The sequence below is a fragment of the Diplotaxodon limnothrissa genome, linkage group LG14 (assembly GCF_057381915.1).
Source record: "Diplotaxodon limnothrissa isolate DT_005_m linkage group LG14, D_limnothrissa_male_GT1.1, whole genome shotgun sequence".
NCBI classification, from domain to species: domain Eukaryota; kingdom Metazoa; phylum Chordata; class Actinopteri; order Cichliformes; family Cichlidae; genus Diplotaxodon; species Diplotaxodon limnothrissa.
Genome location: NC_140609.1, coordinates 40,429,287 through 40,443,801, shown reverse-complemented (window position 1 = coordinate 40,443,801; position 14,515 = coordinate 40,429,287). Strand labels below are relative to the sequence as shown.

Genomic DNA, 14,515 nt, shown 5'->3' with positions numbered 1-14,515 from the left:
GGGTGGCACCTGGGGTGGCCACTCTGGTTTGGGGGGTGGCCTGTGCCCCCCCAGGCCACCCCGCTGGACACGCCATTGGTTGTCCTGACCATGTCTACATGATTAACTGCGCTGGGTTTCTATCATATGATTGTATTAACAAGCAGCTGAATATGTGTATCTAATGGAGAGTGTCTGTGTATATAAAGGCGTCTTATTCCTAAATGAAGGAATAATTATTCAGCTGATCCCATTAAAAAAAGTCATTTCTTCTCTGAAAGTGTTTTTATGGCTGAGCGGCGGAGAGGTGAGCGAGAGAGGCGGTGGAGCGACGCAGACGGAAACAGCCAGAACCGTCTGGGCGGAGAGAGAGGGAGGACTATATACAGCGGCGGAAGGAGCGCAGCGTCACAGAGGTGAGTGCTGCGGAGCTGCCATCAGACAAGAGAGAAGCTCGTCACCCACTCATCAACCAGCGGCTTGTTCTCAGGTAAGTAAAACACGTCAAAGCGCAGATTTGAGTCCGAGCTGAGCTTCATTTACGGGGTTTGGAGGCGACGAGACGATGGAGGCAGAGCAGGTGCTTTAGTGAGGATGACGATGCTGCGGAGGAAGGATGGAGAAAACAGCAGCAGCAGCTTCAAATCTCTTTAAAGTGGCTCCGGTGGGCTTTAAGCAGCCTGCCGATGTTTTCATTGTGTCACAGGGGCGTTTTTCCCGTCCTGGCCTTCACTGCGCACATCGCCACAAACGCGCACCGAGCCCGAATCCCAACATTTTCATCACTCAGCGTCAGAAACACGCTGCGTGGGGAGGAGACCGTGGGTTCGGGCATGTTCTGACTCGGTTTGCAGCGATTTTGTCTTCATGTTTGGTTTGATGTAAAATGGAGGCTGGGTGGAGGAGGAGGAGGATGCTGAAGCTGCCATGGCCTCCTTCCTCTCCTCCTTTCCTTCCTCCGCCTCCCACATCACGTGGCGTCTAACAGCTTCTAACCACCACAAACCCACACAAATATCGCGCAGCTGTCGCGTTATAAGCGCTCAGGTCTGCGTGTCGGTCAATCTGTAAAACGAGCTCTTTGCTGGGTAGAGCGGAGCGTTCCCAGTATTCCCAGTAAGAGATCGATCCTTCTCCAGTCTGCGAGCTGAGTGGGCCGATCTAAGAAAACACGGACATCTTTGAATATGCATGAGGAGATTTATCCATAATATGTTGGAAAGTATGGATATTTTAAATAGTGCGCAGCTTGCCATGTAATCTGTAAAAGGAGCTGTTTGTTGGTGGTAACAGAACTTTCCCAGTATTCCCAGTAAGAGGTCGATGTTGCTCCAGTGTGTGAACTGAGCCGGTCGATTTGTGGAAATGAAAATATTTTTGTTCACGAGGAAAATTGGGGGAAATGTTCGTTTTGGAAAGTAGCAGTATTCTTCGACACTGTGTTGCAGGAAAAAGGAAAAGTTGCTTCCACGAGAAGACAAAAAAGTGAAAATACTTTCACGTGGTCAGATTCAAGGCTCGCTGGAAGGTCTTAGGAAAGTCGGAACATTATGGAACATCTGGAGATTTTAGAAATTTACTGGAAAGTTTGAATTTTTAGAAAGCAGGAATATTATGGGGGGGGGGGGGGGGGGCAGTTTGTTAGCTATTCCTTAAAATGAGCTTTTTCGGGGTCACATAAAAAATCCCCTGGAGTATATTGATGATAAAATTATTACTGGGAAAGGCTTTGCTGGGATGTTTGGGGCATAAGGAAACTGCTGAATGTGTTTGTTTTGCTAATGAAGGAACGTTTTGAACACAGGACAACGTGGTTATCTTTAAAACGGGAACATCTTGGACATCGTGGAGATTTTGGGAAATACGTCTTACGTGTCTGAACACTGACTTTCTCCTGATGGTGCACATAGAAAAACCCAGAAGAGCCTGTGACTGTGAACGCGTTTGTTCCTGTTTGAGAACATGGATGTAGCACAGTGGCCTTACAAAAGGTCAAAAGCGCCTCCTTAGAGGCGACGTGCTGCAGTTTGTACCTGTAGGGACAGAAACGCTTTTTGTTTCTCGGTGTCGTCGTCCAGTCAACAATAATCTGGAATATAATCCAAACTCATGTTTATTAACACAGATGATCTCTGTTCTCAGAATGCTGAGCGTGGCTGTAACTTTGGTGCTGCTCAGGCTTTCATCAGGAATCTCTCATTTCTTTATTTTTGTTTCAGTAAATCTACATGAAGTTGTGTTTAGTACATGTGCCATAAACATGAAGTGAATACATGTAACATGTATGTGCGTGTCGCCTTCACTGGTCCTAAATCAGCCCGGATCATTTGACCTGGAAGCGAGGCGTCTGAAAACAGGAACCTCGTTAACACAGCAGAGAGCAGCAGCTGAGCTTATTTTTAGGAGATTCATCGGGATGCTTATGCACTTCACCTGTGTGTGTGTGTGTGTGTGTGTGTGTGTGTGTGTGTGTGTGTGTCCACGCTGACTCGTAGGGTCGTGTTGCGTAACCTCGATCGTGGCCTCAGCTGAGTCCTGTTGTCGTTGTGTCCCGCTGGGATCTCAGATTACATAAAGCACTGATAACGAGCTTAATCAGAGAAGTCAAACCCACTAAATGGTGCACAGAGGGAAGTGTTTATCCCGCTCATGCTTTTCAGGTCATTTTCACGTGTAAACAGCCCACAGTGACACGTTCAGGCCTGTTCTGGAAGATTCTGCAGATACATGAGATCCATGGCGTGCATAGACTGCACGGCTGCGTCGCACAGACATTTGATAAATAACGTGAAGAAATAAAGAAAACGCTGCCTTTAGCGTTTGAAAGCAGCCTAAACCTAAACCAGCACACTCTGCATGATGCTGACTCAGTGATGGATGCAGTCGGATGGATTTCAGCATCGTGTCCATTTGCTAAAGTGGATTTAATCCAGTCAACAGCTAATGATGGGCAGCAAGGGTTAGCGTTAGCCCTCTAAGCCACTGTGCAGTGGGTCAATTAGCCTGCTTTCAGCTCTTTCCTCTCTCTCACACACTCACACACACACCCTCTCTCTGGAGTTATACTTAGCACTCGTGTTGTGATGCTGAATGGAAACAGAGACAACAAGACGCTGAAGGAAAACAAACCTCGGCCGGTCTCAGCTGCATCCCGGCCACGCCCTCGTGGCGGAGCCGTGCGGTGGTTCGGGCCGGGAGCGGCCCGAGTACAGCACAACAAACTGCTGAAATGTTGTGTTACTGGCAACAAACTGCGTCACTGATTGAATCTGTTTATTTAAAGTCATTCTGCAGCAGAAACCTAAAGTAAAGCTGTTTGAAGCGCGTCACAGCACAGCTCAGAAACATAATGTGGTGCTAGTGGAATAATTATGTAATTACAAAATGTAATTATTGAGTAAATACCAAGTAATAACTAAGCTCGAGCCCAGTATTAGCAGTAGGTTTATCTGAGTAATGTTAGTTTCATGTAACAGCACAGTAATAGAATTCTAACCGTTTGGATTCAGGTGTGATGTTAAGATGCAGACGGTCATTGTCTTTATGTGCTGCCAATAAAGCTTTATTATGAGTGTTTGTGCACAGAACATTTGAAACATCACACGGAGCAGATTTAGTCTGAAACAGTAACCTCACCTTAGATTCAATCAAACATCTGAAAGGTAAAGATTTTCTGTCTTTTTGGAGCAAAGAAAATGAGCTTCTATGTGACGTAGCAGCTGAATGTTTTCAGGTTTTCTGTTTCATTTGTTTCTGGGGGAAGTTTGGATTTCCTGCTTTGATCTGTGTCCCGTGTTTTGTGGCTCTGGTTTCGATGATGTCGTGCTTCTTATGACGAGGTCTGTATCGCGATGTCCTGTGTTCTGGTTCATATCATGCTTATTATCTGCAGCAGTCTCACCCGTGTCGCAGTTTTGGACTTCTTGTGGTTGATTCTGTTTCACAAAATGCGAATATTAAACCAAACAAGAGGGGCAGTCATTGCAGCTAGAAGTCTTTCAGGTCACACGAGACAATGTGACAGAAACAGAACCTCAGTCCGCAGGAAAGCAAAGGAAGCAGCTCCTTTTAAAGACTCAGTGTCAGTTACAAAGACGGGGTGAGGGCACGCCAGCCGTGGCTGTTAGCACACACCTGTCTTCTCTGATCAGACTTGTACAGTCAGTCAAAAAGTGTGAAGGCCCAGCAGTCTGATGGAGTAAAACATCAAGAAAGGCTGTGAAACCTGGTTCTTCATGAAGGTCAGTCAGACTGGATGGTGTCCTGACCGAGGACGTAAGGCTCCCTGAATCAGGGATGTCCTTAGTTATTAGTATTTACTGACAGTTTGTGCTCTCCAACATCCAGCTTCCTGTTTCAACCTCTGCTTGTATTCTCATTAGTGTTTGAGGAGCACAAACGCTGAGAATTCCTGAATAAAATGTGAGCAAAATGTTGTTTAAAGGACAAAATAATAGAAAATCTCATGAAAATCTGTTACTGTGTCCTCTCTGACAGGCCCTGCTGCAGAATCCCTCATCATGACAAAAGAGGAGAACCTGGAGGTGCAGGAGAAGGAGAGGCACGACCGGGAGGAGCAGGAGGAGGGGAGGGTCCAGAGAGAGGAGGAGGAGGCGCTGACTGAAGAAGAGGAGGAAGAAGTAGAGGAGGAGGAAGAAGAGGAAGAGGAGGAGTATGAGCTAGAGGAAGAGAGGGAGCAGGAGGAGAGGACAGAAGTGGAGGAGGATGAGGAAGAAGAGCAGCAGGAGGAGGAGCGGGAGGAGAGAGAGGAGCGCGAGGAAGAGGAGGAGGCTCCGGCCGAACCGGAGCCAGAGCCCGTGTCTGTGTCCGAGTACCAGAGTCCGGTTCACGAGCCGCGGCGCCGAGCCATGGTGCACCCGTCCGCCCAGGCACCGCTGCCCAAAGACTACGGTACGTCATACCACCTTAAATTCAGACACCTTAAATGCTGCCAGTCACGCTGTTAAAGTGGAGACTGCTGGAGTCACAGCTCACTGTCAGCACTCGCAGTCTGACTGATCGGCCTGTTGTATTGATGACAGCCAATCACTGTTCAGTAAGCAAATCACCGCAGTTCACGGAGCAGCACAGCAGAGGGCGCTCTCAAGCTGACTTTTACTCTTTCAGCATTAACTCCTACTCTGTGCACTTCCTGCTCCCTAGGGGGCGCTCTGTGGAGCTGTAGAGCAAAAATATAAATGTGAGGTAAATGTTTGGTCCCGACAACAGCTTCACTTTAATTTTTAGATGTTTCTCACAGGTTTCTGTTGTATCTGAGTATTACTGATGTTACAGCACCACAAGCTGCTTAATGGCAGCTGCCATTTTGATTTGGGGCGTGAAGCAAACAGCAGCAGAGACTGTGTAGCTGCATCACCTTCAACCACCGCAACCAGCTGCTTCTTCTTCTTTAACTTCTAACGTCCGGTTATCTTTTGGGAATGGGCGCCATTGAGGGAGGACGTCCTTTAGTGACCAATCAGCTTGCATTAGCAGAATGCATTTTATAGATAAAGTTACACATCGGTGGTATTTTATTTCAGTCCCATTCATAAGACCTTCTCCATTAGTACCTACTCGGATCCACTGATTTTCCATTACAACCCAGTGTGCGTGCTTGTCGTCATAGCAACATATCTGCATGTCATGACATGACTGCCACAACAAAGGTGGACGTCGAGGTGATGATATACCTGCTGCTCAGTCTGTGGCTTTTCTCACACTCTGAATCACGGCGTCGTTTTTGTAGCCGTTTCCCTCGTAGTCAAGCTTCAAAAATGGTGGTTTGGATTTTCGTAAACAATCGAGTGACGCTACTGACCAGCCAGTTGGTGGGATGAAGTCTGACGATGTCACATTTTAGTACCTGCTCGGATCGCTAGGAACCCCGAGTGAGCAGGTACTATGACTTAATGGAAAACCCTGAAAACTGTAGCGAATCGTGCTGAGTCGATCGAGTAGGTACTAATGGAAAAGGGGCTATTGAGGACAAGCTCATGAGCGCCCCCTGCTGTGCCTCAAGATGAATATGCAGCTGATTTCCTTCATTGTTATTAGCAGGAAGTGGAATGGCTCTCCCGGAGCTGCTGACAGTGAGTCGCAGTGGGGCAGGTTGTCAGGCTGATGGCAGTGAAATAAAACCCTCCTCAGAGCTGCAGAGCCTGCAGGAAGAGAAACTGCAGCACTCGCAGGTTATTTCTGATTTGATGACGGGGACAGATTCTTCTTGGTGTCACCGTCTGGAACCATCTCCTGCCTGCTTTCCTCGCTCCTTTCCGTTTACCTTTCTTTGTCTCTTTAAGCTCATCTGTGATTTCTTCCTGTTTGCGTGCAGCGTTCACCTTCTTCGACCCAAATGACCCGGCCTGCTTGGAGATCCTCATGAATCCCCAAACCACGGTCCCTGAGCTGTTCGCCATCGTGCGACAGTGGGTTCCCCAGGTGCAGCACAAGATTGACATCATCGGCAATGAGGTGAGAACATAAAAGCAAAAAGAAAAAAAAACACTGGAAAACCTGCAGTTCCTCTAACGTCCACTAGAGGCTCCAGCAGTGAGTCCGTCCCCACAGACTCCCCTGTTCAAACTTTACAGCAGAAATAAACACGTTTACAGTCTGATGCATAAAAACTTGCTGCTTTCTACACATAATTTCCTGATTCATACATTCATAGTTAATTTTTTAATAACTTCCATTAGGCTTAAACTTTGGGGCTCATGTCTCCGTTTTTGAAACCTCGGCAGTGCTGCAGCTTCTCTTTCAGCCTGCTGCAGTCCTCTGTGTCACTGGCTTAAAGCCAACACTGATTCATTGTCACATTGACCCAGATTCAACCCTCTGGACACACACACACACACACACACACACACACACACACACACACACACACACACACACACAGTGATGTCTCTCTGAGCAGCTCTTGTCAGGCTCTTAAAGCCTGAATGCTGAAAGCTTCTGTTCAAAGCACAAATTATGGTCCATGCAATTAAAAAATACAGGCTGGGAAGATTATTTATTATTGATGATTGATTTGGACTGGATACCAGATAACAATATGGAGGCTCTTCCATGTGATAAAGTGCTCTCTGCATCAGACACCTGTATGTGCACTTTGATTGCATCACCAGCAGCGTCTCAAAGGTTGTTGCTGCCGTTACTTTATTTTTAGTCAAAAGTGAGAAGAAGCTGCTGTGCCAAGTTTTTAGCAACCATGGTGACCAAGGCACAGATACCATGTAATTGTTGCTAAGCAACATGCAAATAACATCCTAGAGAAGATTGGATGCGCGGGCCCCACAGCTGGACATGCTGTTTGTCAGATCACTGCACTGAAAATGCTCCAAAGCAAACCTAAAGCAGCAGCATCCATGTGCATCATCAGGCCCATCCGCTCACCGTAACCTAAACAATTATTTAAAGAAATCCATCCCTTAGGGAGGGGAAAGGTTTATGAAGGGGGCATATCTGTACAGACCTTCTGTAATGGTCACACTGGCAGCAGCGCTGCTCACAGAGAGATGGTGATAATGACCCAGTTAAAATGGCTGCATGGAAACAGGAGGCAGAGCAAGTGGTGCAGAGGGAGAGGGAGCGATGGAAAGTCAGTGAGGCTTCACCGTGACTCAGCGTGAAGCCGACTCAGCCTGGAGGAAAGAAAAACAAGGAGAGAGCGGCACAGCGACGATCGCGGAGAAGAAATCAGCCAACGAGCTGGAAGGCTGGCGGCCAGCACGGCCAGGATGTGAACTCAGGGTTTTCCCACTTTAAAGTTTATTATACAACCATAACATCACATGTAGGAGCGATATACAGATGTTAAATAAAATATTATAAATGTATCCTCAGCTATCTGCCCCTCCTGGCTTTATTTAACGTTTTTGTTTAGTGTGACAGGAAAGTGACGCCTAAAAATCCAGAAAACTGAAAGCCTGATATCAATAACTGCTGTGTGAAAACCAGAACATGCTCTGACACGATTAAAAAACCCAGAGTACAAGGGGCTCTAAACAGAAAGGGAAAGTTCCAGAAGCCTGCACGTGCAGATATCAGTTTGTAAAGTTTTGATGTGAAATCTCTGGTCAGGTTACCTGTAACTGTCTTTCCTCCGTCTCAGCTCCTGAAGCGTGGTTGCCATGTGAACGACCGCGATGGTTTGACCGACATGACGCTGCTTCACTACAGCTGCAAGGCCGGAGCGCACGGAGTTGGTAAGTTACTTTATTTGATACTTATTAGGGAAGCATCGGTCTAGAGGTGCACCGACCGACCGGAGACCAGGATCAGACAGTTCCTGACTTAATTAGCCTGTTTCATATGCAGCATACACACAGCGATGTGTTCAAATACTCAGTTGCAGACTCACAGGCAGGTCGTTAGTGTGAGGCTGTGGCTGTTAGCGAGCTCTTCGCTGTGAGTGATGGAGACAATAGACCTCGTAATTCACCCTCAGCCAGTTAACAAAGTTATCCAAACCTCAGCCGCAAGCTAGCAGCCTCGGTATGAGCAAAGGATCAAGGCGGCTACGAGCAAAACTACAGAGACGAGTGAAAAACAGAAAAAAAGTTGCTGGCTCGGTGACGTCGGGTGAGGTCGGGTATTCGGCAGCAGCTCATTTCACTTCACTTTCAGCACTTTCATTAGTTCAGTAGTTTAAGTGAGAGAAACTCACCACAGTTCATGTTCAAAAAGGTTCTTTAATTATGAAGAAAAGCTGCTTTTTGCTTGTAAGGCTGTCAGGTTCTTAGAGACATCATCTAAGTCAGCAGGACACATTTGGAAAACTGGAGTCAGTGCGTCTCTGTTAATCATCCCAGAATAAATATCTGACAAATGACTCTAAACGCTGATATCAGCCCAGAATATCACAAATCTTCAACTTTACCATCCTGGGTCTAACTCGACGTTACTGCTGATGACTCTGACTCCACCCACGAGAAAATAATAAAACTATTTACATATTTTTCCCATAAACCTTCTGTGAAGAGTTTGTGTTATTACCTGTGAAAACTTGGCCCTCAGGGGGTTGAATTCTAATAATCACAAATCACATGAAACAAAAAAATCCCAACAACACACCAAACCAACTTCAGTCCAAAGTCTCAAATCCTTCCACCCTCGATTCAGAAGAGATTTTGCTTCAGGAGGAAGAGCAGAGGGGCGATCCTTGTTTCAGGTCCCACGTTCCTCTAGTTCGTCCTGATGTAACAACTGGGAATAATGCCGACTCGAGCTCTCACGTGGTTCCAAGTTATTGTACAGGGCAGCTGCGTGGACCTGCTCTGGGGCGGCCGGCGTCTGTGCGTGTGGTGGATTCAGCTCCTCCGCGTCTTAGTTTCGTCCTCATTGTGTGTGCAGGCGACCCGGCGGCAGCGCTGCGTCTCACCACTCAGCTGATCTCGCTGGGCGCCGACGTGAGTCTGAGGAGCCGCTGGACCAACATGAACGCCCTGCACTATGCCGCGTACTTCGACGTCCCGGAGCTGATCCGAGTCCTGCTCAAAGCAGCCAAACCCAGAGGTAATTTCTACACCAGGCAGTATTTTAGTGGTCGTTCTGAAGGTAACAGGAGGTGAGACTCTCCTTCCGTGTTCTCCTCAGTCCTGAACTCCACATGCAGCGATTTCCACTATGGTACGGCTCTCCACATCGCCGCCTCCAACCTCTGCCTGGGTGCAGTCAAATGTCTGCTGGAGCACGGAGCCAACCCCACCGTCCGGGTAAGGACAGCTTTCCTTACTTACTACTGGGGGCTAATTAAATGGGCTCATCTCCAGCTCCATGTTTGTTTGTTTTTAATTCATGAATTAACGTAGCTTTGCATAATTTTCAGTTCAATGTAATCCTTCTTTACCTTGTCCCGGTCCTTGGTGCAGACCCTCAGTTCTTTTTAATTCTGTAACAAGCCTTTTTAGCTTCTGCCGAGCTCTCCTCTGATTGGCTGATCCAGTCTGTGAAGGTCTGAACTGCAGGTGAAGGATAAGGATAATAAGACTGCTTCAGCTCCTTGAGTTTTTTGTGCTGCTGTTCCTTTAAAGCTGAAATCCAGAGACCCTTAATGGTGATTTATCGTCTCAAATCTGACTTTCTGACTTGTTTCTGCAGAACGATAAGGGTCAGGTTCCAGCAGAGGTGGTTCCCGACCCAATGGACATGAGCCTGGACAAGGCGGAGGCGGCAATGGTGGCCAAAGAGCTGAAGCAGCTGCTACTGGACGCCGTTCCACTGAGCTGCAATCTTCCCAGAGCCACGCTGCCCAACTACGACAACATCCCAGGAAACCTGATGCTGGCCGCTCTGGGGCTGAAGCTGGGAGACCGTGTGGTGCTGGACGACATGAAGGTCAGACACGCTGAGATCAAACTGGGATAAATGGATTGACGGACATTGAAACAACAAATCTTCTGTATTTCTGCATAAACATGACCTAAAACATCACGGTCCTGAACCTCTGAACATCCACCAGGTCAACAGTGACCTCTTTAGGGTTAGAGGTACAGTTTGGTTCACGTCTACTCACTTACATGATATTTGTGCTCATATGCAGACTTGCAACAAAAGACCGAACTCGTGTAAGAGACTAGATTTGGAAGGTGGCATCTTCTAGTTTCTGAGCCGGTGCTTGTTTAGCGTGTCGCTCACATGCAAACTACCCCTAAGATGTTCTGTGGCAGCCTGGTGGATGGAGGTCAAGGAGACTCAAAGAGATGTACAGGAAATTACATTAAAATGTTAGATTTGTATTTTTTAATACTCCAGAGGGTTACAGGTATGTGGACCTTTGCTTTGGATATTTGCTGTGAGCCACCTCGTGTATCAAAAACTACAAACGACCTTTTCAGGCAGCTGTTGAGGGATTTGACTCCATTCCCAGGTACAGGCATCCTCAGCTCTGAGAGGGAGGGGCTCTGAGTCAGGACTTCTTCTTCTTTGTAGGATGCGATGATGGTTCTTGTGTTGCTGCACGGTTCAGTTCACAGACAGGTCTCCTGATATTTTCTGCTAATTCTAAGTCAGAATTCATCGTTTCATTGATGATGATTGATTGACCACCATGCTTCACTGATTTAATGACGCTCTTATGGTTGAATGCAGCATTTTCTTTCTTCTTATCGAAAGCCAGAAGTTGTACTTTGGTGTCAAAACTCTCATTCCAGTTTCCCTCCTGCCTGGAAACTAGTTTTGTCTGGTTTTTGGAGCAATGCTCTCCAGGTTAGTCCAGTGTTTTCTTGATGTTCACCTGGGGTTTCACACCTGGATTGATCTGGGTTGACATGTGGAAGGGATCGGTGGTTTGGAATTTGCTCCGTAGGTGGATTTTCGAGCAGTTTCTGCAGGATTCTGTTCATCTGGACGTTTTCGGTGGGAGAAACGTTTCATCATCATCAGGTGACGTCTTCAGTCTCAGCTGACTGCAGGTTTCAACCTTATAAACAGGACATTTGCACAGTGACTGAAACCTGCAGCACTGAAGGAACAATGGCTTTACTTGGATGAGTTGATGTTTCTCCCACTGAAAAGTCTAAATCCCGACGAACATATTCAACAGATTTACTTACCTGGATGATCGAGCATCAAGTCGTTATTTTTGGTCGGCAGATTTTCAGAAACTAGAAGATGTTACATTTCAAATAAAGTCTTGTTTGAATTGCAGTTTTTTATTAACAGCTTTTACATTTGGGCGTTTAAAATAGGACCCTGTAGCCTTTGGGGGGGGGTTGCCAGTGGATGTTAAGAGGTTAATCTGATCGGCAGTTTCTTTTTAACAACATGTAAACAGCAGTGTGTGTGTGTGTGTGGTGGCAGTTTGTCCTTCACACTGTGCTTCTTGAGCTCTGAACAGTGTGTTTTCACTGTGCAGCCCCACAGAGACCAGAGCAGAGACGACAGCCCGGCTGCAAAACGCAGACAGGTTGGTTGGAGTGGCTGGATTGTAGACTAACTGAAGTGACTCACCACGCTGCCAACATGTTGTCTTCCTATGAAATCACCGTCACTCCATCTGTAGCGTTGATGTCACGTTCGTCCCTTTCATAAAACACAGCAGCAGACACCCAGACTATCTGCCCCCATGCAACCTAACCAGAAAAAATCTCTTTTGCAGTCATGCTCCGAGAGTGCGAGAGGTCACCTCTGACTCCGCCCTCTCTTTTTGTTTCTGTGTCTCTCAGGCTGGCACTCTGAGGTTTTGTGGTACTACAGAGTTCGCCAGCGGGCAGTGGGTCGGCGTGGAGCTAGACGAGCCAGAGGGCAAGAACGATGGCAGCGTGGGCGGCGTCCGCTACTTCATCTGCCCTCCGAAGTTAGGTGAGAGATTTGTGGTTTCTACAGGCGAGACAAAGACTCCTTTCATTTTGTTCCCGTTAGCTGAAATCAAGTCACCGTGTTAAGTAGCGTATTCTAGGCGACTTTTCCCAGGATTTTTCCAGTTGCTCCGGGTTCTCACAAGTGAGTTCTGATCTGCTCCCCATTGGATGTTCCCAGAAAACCTCCAAAGGGGAATCAGACAAACCTAACTCAAGTTTAGTAATACTTCCTGAATCTGCAGGAAGTGACTGTGGCTCTTCAAGACCTCCAAGCTTTAGAACATCCAGCGAATCAGTGAATACATCAGAGAACGTGACATCTAAAGACGTCATATCTCTGTTCATCAAAAGCATCACTAAAAAACACAGGAGGCAAACACGAAGAGTCCTTCCCTCATTTCACCGTTTAAAGTCATCTCCTTGTTCATGTTCAGTCGGCTGTCCCTGCTGCAAGTCCTGGTGTGAGCTCTTTGATTTCATCGTAAACAAACTCACTGACCGACTGTTCTTGTGGAGGCTTTTGGTGGAGGAGCACGCTCGTCATCTTTCCAGCATGGAAACAGGAGTTGTTGCTGTTTCTCACTGCGTTGATCTACTTCTGCCCTGCAGGGATTTTCGCTCCAGTTTCAAAGATTTCCAAATCTGTGGACCAGACGCCTTCATCAGTCACCTCCACCCCAAGAACACCCCGCATGGATCTGGCCTCCCGCCTCGCAGGAAAGACCAAGAAGGAGAAAGAGAAGAAGGAGAAAGAGCGAGAGAAAGGTAACCGAGCTACAGTCTTTGCTAATAGCTTCATTCGATTAGGTTTATCTGTGCTTCTCATCAGTTTTGTTCTGCATTCTCAGCCCAGAAGAAGAAGGCTTCAGTAGCCAGTCTGGATCCAGAGGGAATGAATGTGGAGGTCGGAGATCAGGTTCTGGTAGCCGGACAGAAGCACGGCATCGTTCGTTACTTTGGCAAGACAGACTTTGCTCCAGGTGCGTTTGCTGATCCTCAGTCGGTTCTCTGAACTGTGCACATGTGGATACTTGTAGGACTGTGTTGTCTGTCCTTCTCCAGTCCGGAGAAACTTTGCACTAATCCTGCAGAAATGCTTATCAGACAGAGCAGCTGTGACCGGATCTGTGTCCCTGCAGGTTACTGGTTCGGTATCGAGCTGGACCAGCCCACAGGGAAACACGACGGCTCGGTGTTTGGGGTCCGCTACTTCAGCTGCCTGCCCAAATATGGAGTGTTTGCTCCGCCCTCCCGTGTCCAGAGGTGAGGATATGTCGAAGGTACCGTGATGTTTTAGTGTGTGTAATAAATGAGAATGGGGAGATAATCAGCTTCAGGATTAATTAGCTCAGAAATTCTTCCAATGTTGGAAATGAAAAAGATTAAATACATGAAAAAAACTAAAAATACAGCAGAGCATTAAAAGCTGTGGAAGCTTGAAGTGAAGCTTCAAAGTAACCAGGACGATGTGACATTAAGGCTTTTTAAAATCTTTGATTCCTGAGCGACGCCTTAAAAGTCGCCAATAAACACTGTTGTTGTCAGAATCGGAGGCCCTAAGGACGGCTCACAGAACGACAGCTCCACGGTGAAGAAGGTCCACCAGATCACCAGTAAGTGACGACCATAGTGTTTTATTATCATTCTTTACCCCTGAAAACCGTATTTGTCTCCTTGTTCTAACAAACGTTGTGTGCTTGTGCGCTGCAGTGTCACAGCCGAAGCGTAACTTCAACACGATGCGTTCTCCTAAAGACCTCACGTCTGAGAGCTCCATATCCAGGTCAGCCCTGCTCCGTCACATTACAGTCCTGCGCTCTTTGCTGTTCGGCTTTCTTGGACTTTTTGACAAGAGGAAATTTTGGAAACGGTTCAATTTGAGCTTTTAAAAGAAAAGCAAAATAAAACTGTTTTCACCTTTTTATCAAAAGTCCAAATAAGTCCAGCAAAGCAGGCAGGATTAGACTTACTGAACCCTGCTCTTCCTCCTCCTCCTCGTCTCCTGCAGGCTGCTCTTCTGTTGTTGGTTTCCGTGGATGCTGCGCGCTGAGATGCAGTCCTAACTACGCCCTTCCTCTTCTCTCTTCTACTCCACCACCAGATCAGTCTCTCCGCTGTACTTGCTCTCCATCTTCTACTCCTGCTTTCACCGACTTTCGCCGTCGTCAGTCAAACTTCTCGTGGTGACCCCGTCCCCCTCCTCTCTTAATCTCAGCCCAGAACCTCCTAAT

At 47.2% G+C, this 14,515-nt stretch overlaps 1 protein-coding gene across 1 annotated transcript; it reads left to right on the top strand.

Annotated features, from left to right (window-relative positions):
• The first annotated feature begins 440 nt into the window (after positions 1–440).
• clip3 (CAP-GLY domain containing linker protein 3) lies at positions 441–14,347 on the top strand. Its single transcript, XM_085370692.1, has 15 exons — positions 441–469; positions 4,477–4,890; positions 6,314–6,453; positions 8,096–8,189; positions 9,337–9,498; positions 9,580–9,698; positions 10,084–10,320; positions 11,840–11,890; positions 12,150–12,285; positions 12,894–13,049; positions 13,133–13,264; positions 13,424–13,547; positions 13,830–13,897; positions 13,995–14,067; positions 14,293–14,347. Exons 2-15 carry the CDS (start codon positions 4,500–4,502, stop codon positions 14,345–14,347), a joined length of 1,938 nt encoding a protein of 645 aa, XP_085226818.1. The 5' UTR covers positions 441–469; positions 4,477–4,499.
• The last annotated feature ends 168 nt before the right edge of the window (positions 14,348–14,515 follow it).

What these genes read in the sequence shown, in the direction of transcription:
- clip3 (XM_085370692.1), top strand. Translation starts at nt 4,500, where the DNA reads ATGACAAAAGAGGAGAACCTGGAGGTGCAGGAGAAGGAGAGGCACGAC. An exon ending in GAGCCAACCCCACCGTCCGG is followed by an intron (nt 9,699 to 10,083) that starts GTAAGGACAGCT and finishes TTGTTTCTGCAG; the next exon opens with AACGATAAGGGTCAGGTTCC. An exon ending in GGAGAAAGAGCGAGAGAAAG is followed by an intron (nt 13,050 to 13,132) that starts GTAACCGAGCTA and finishes CTGCATTCTCAG; the next exon opens with CCCAGAAGAAGAAGGCTTCA.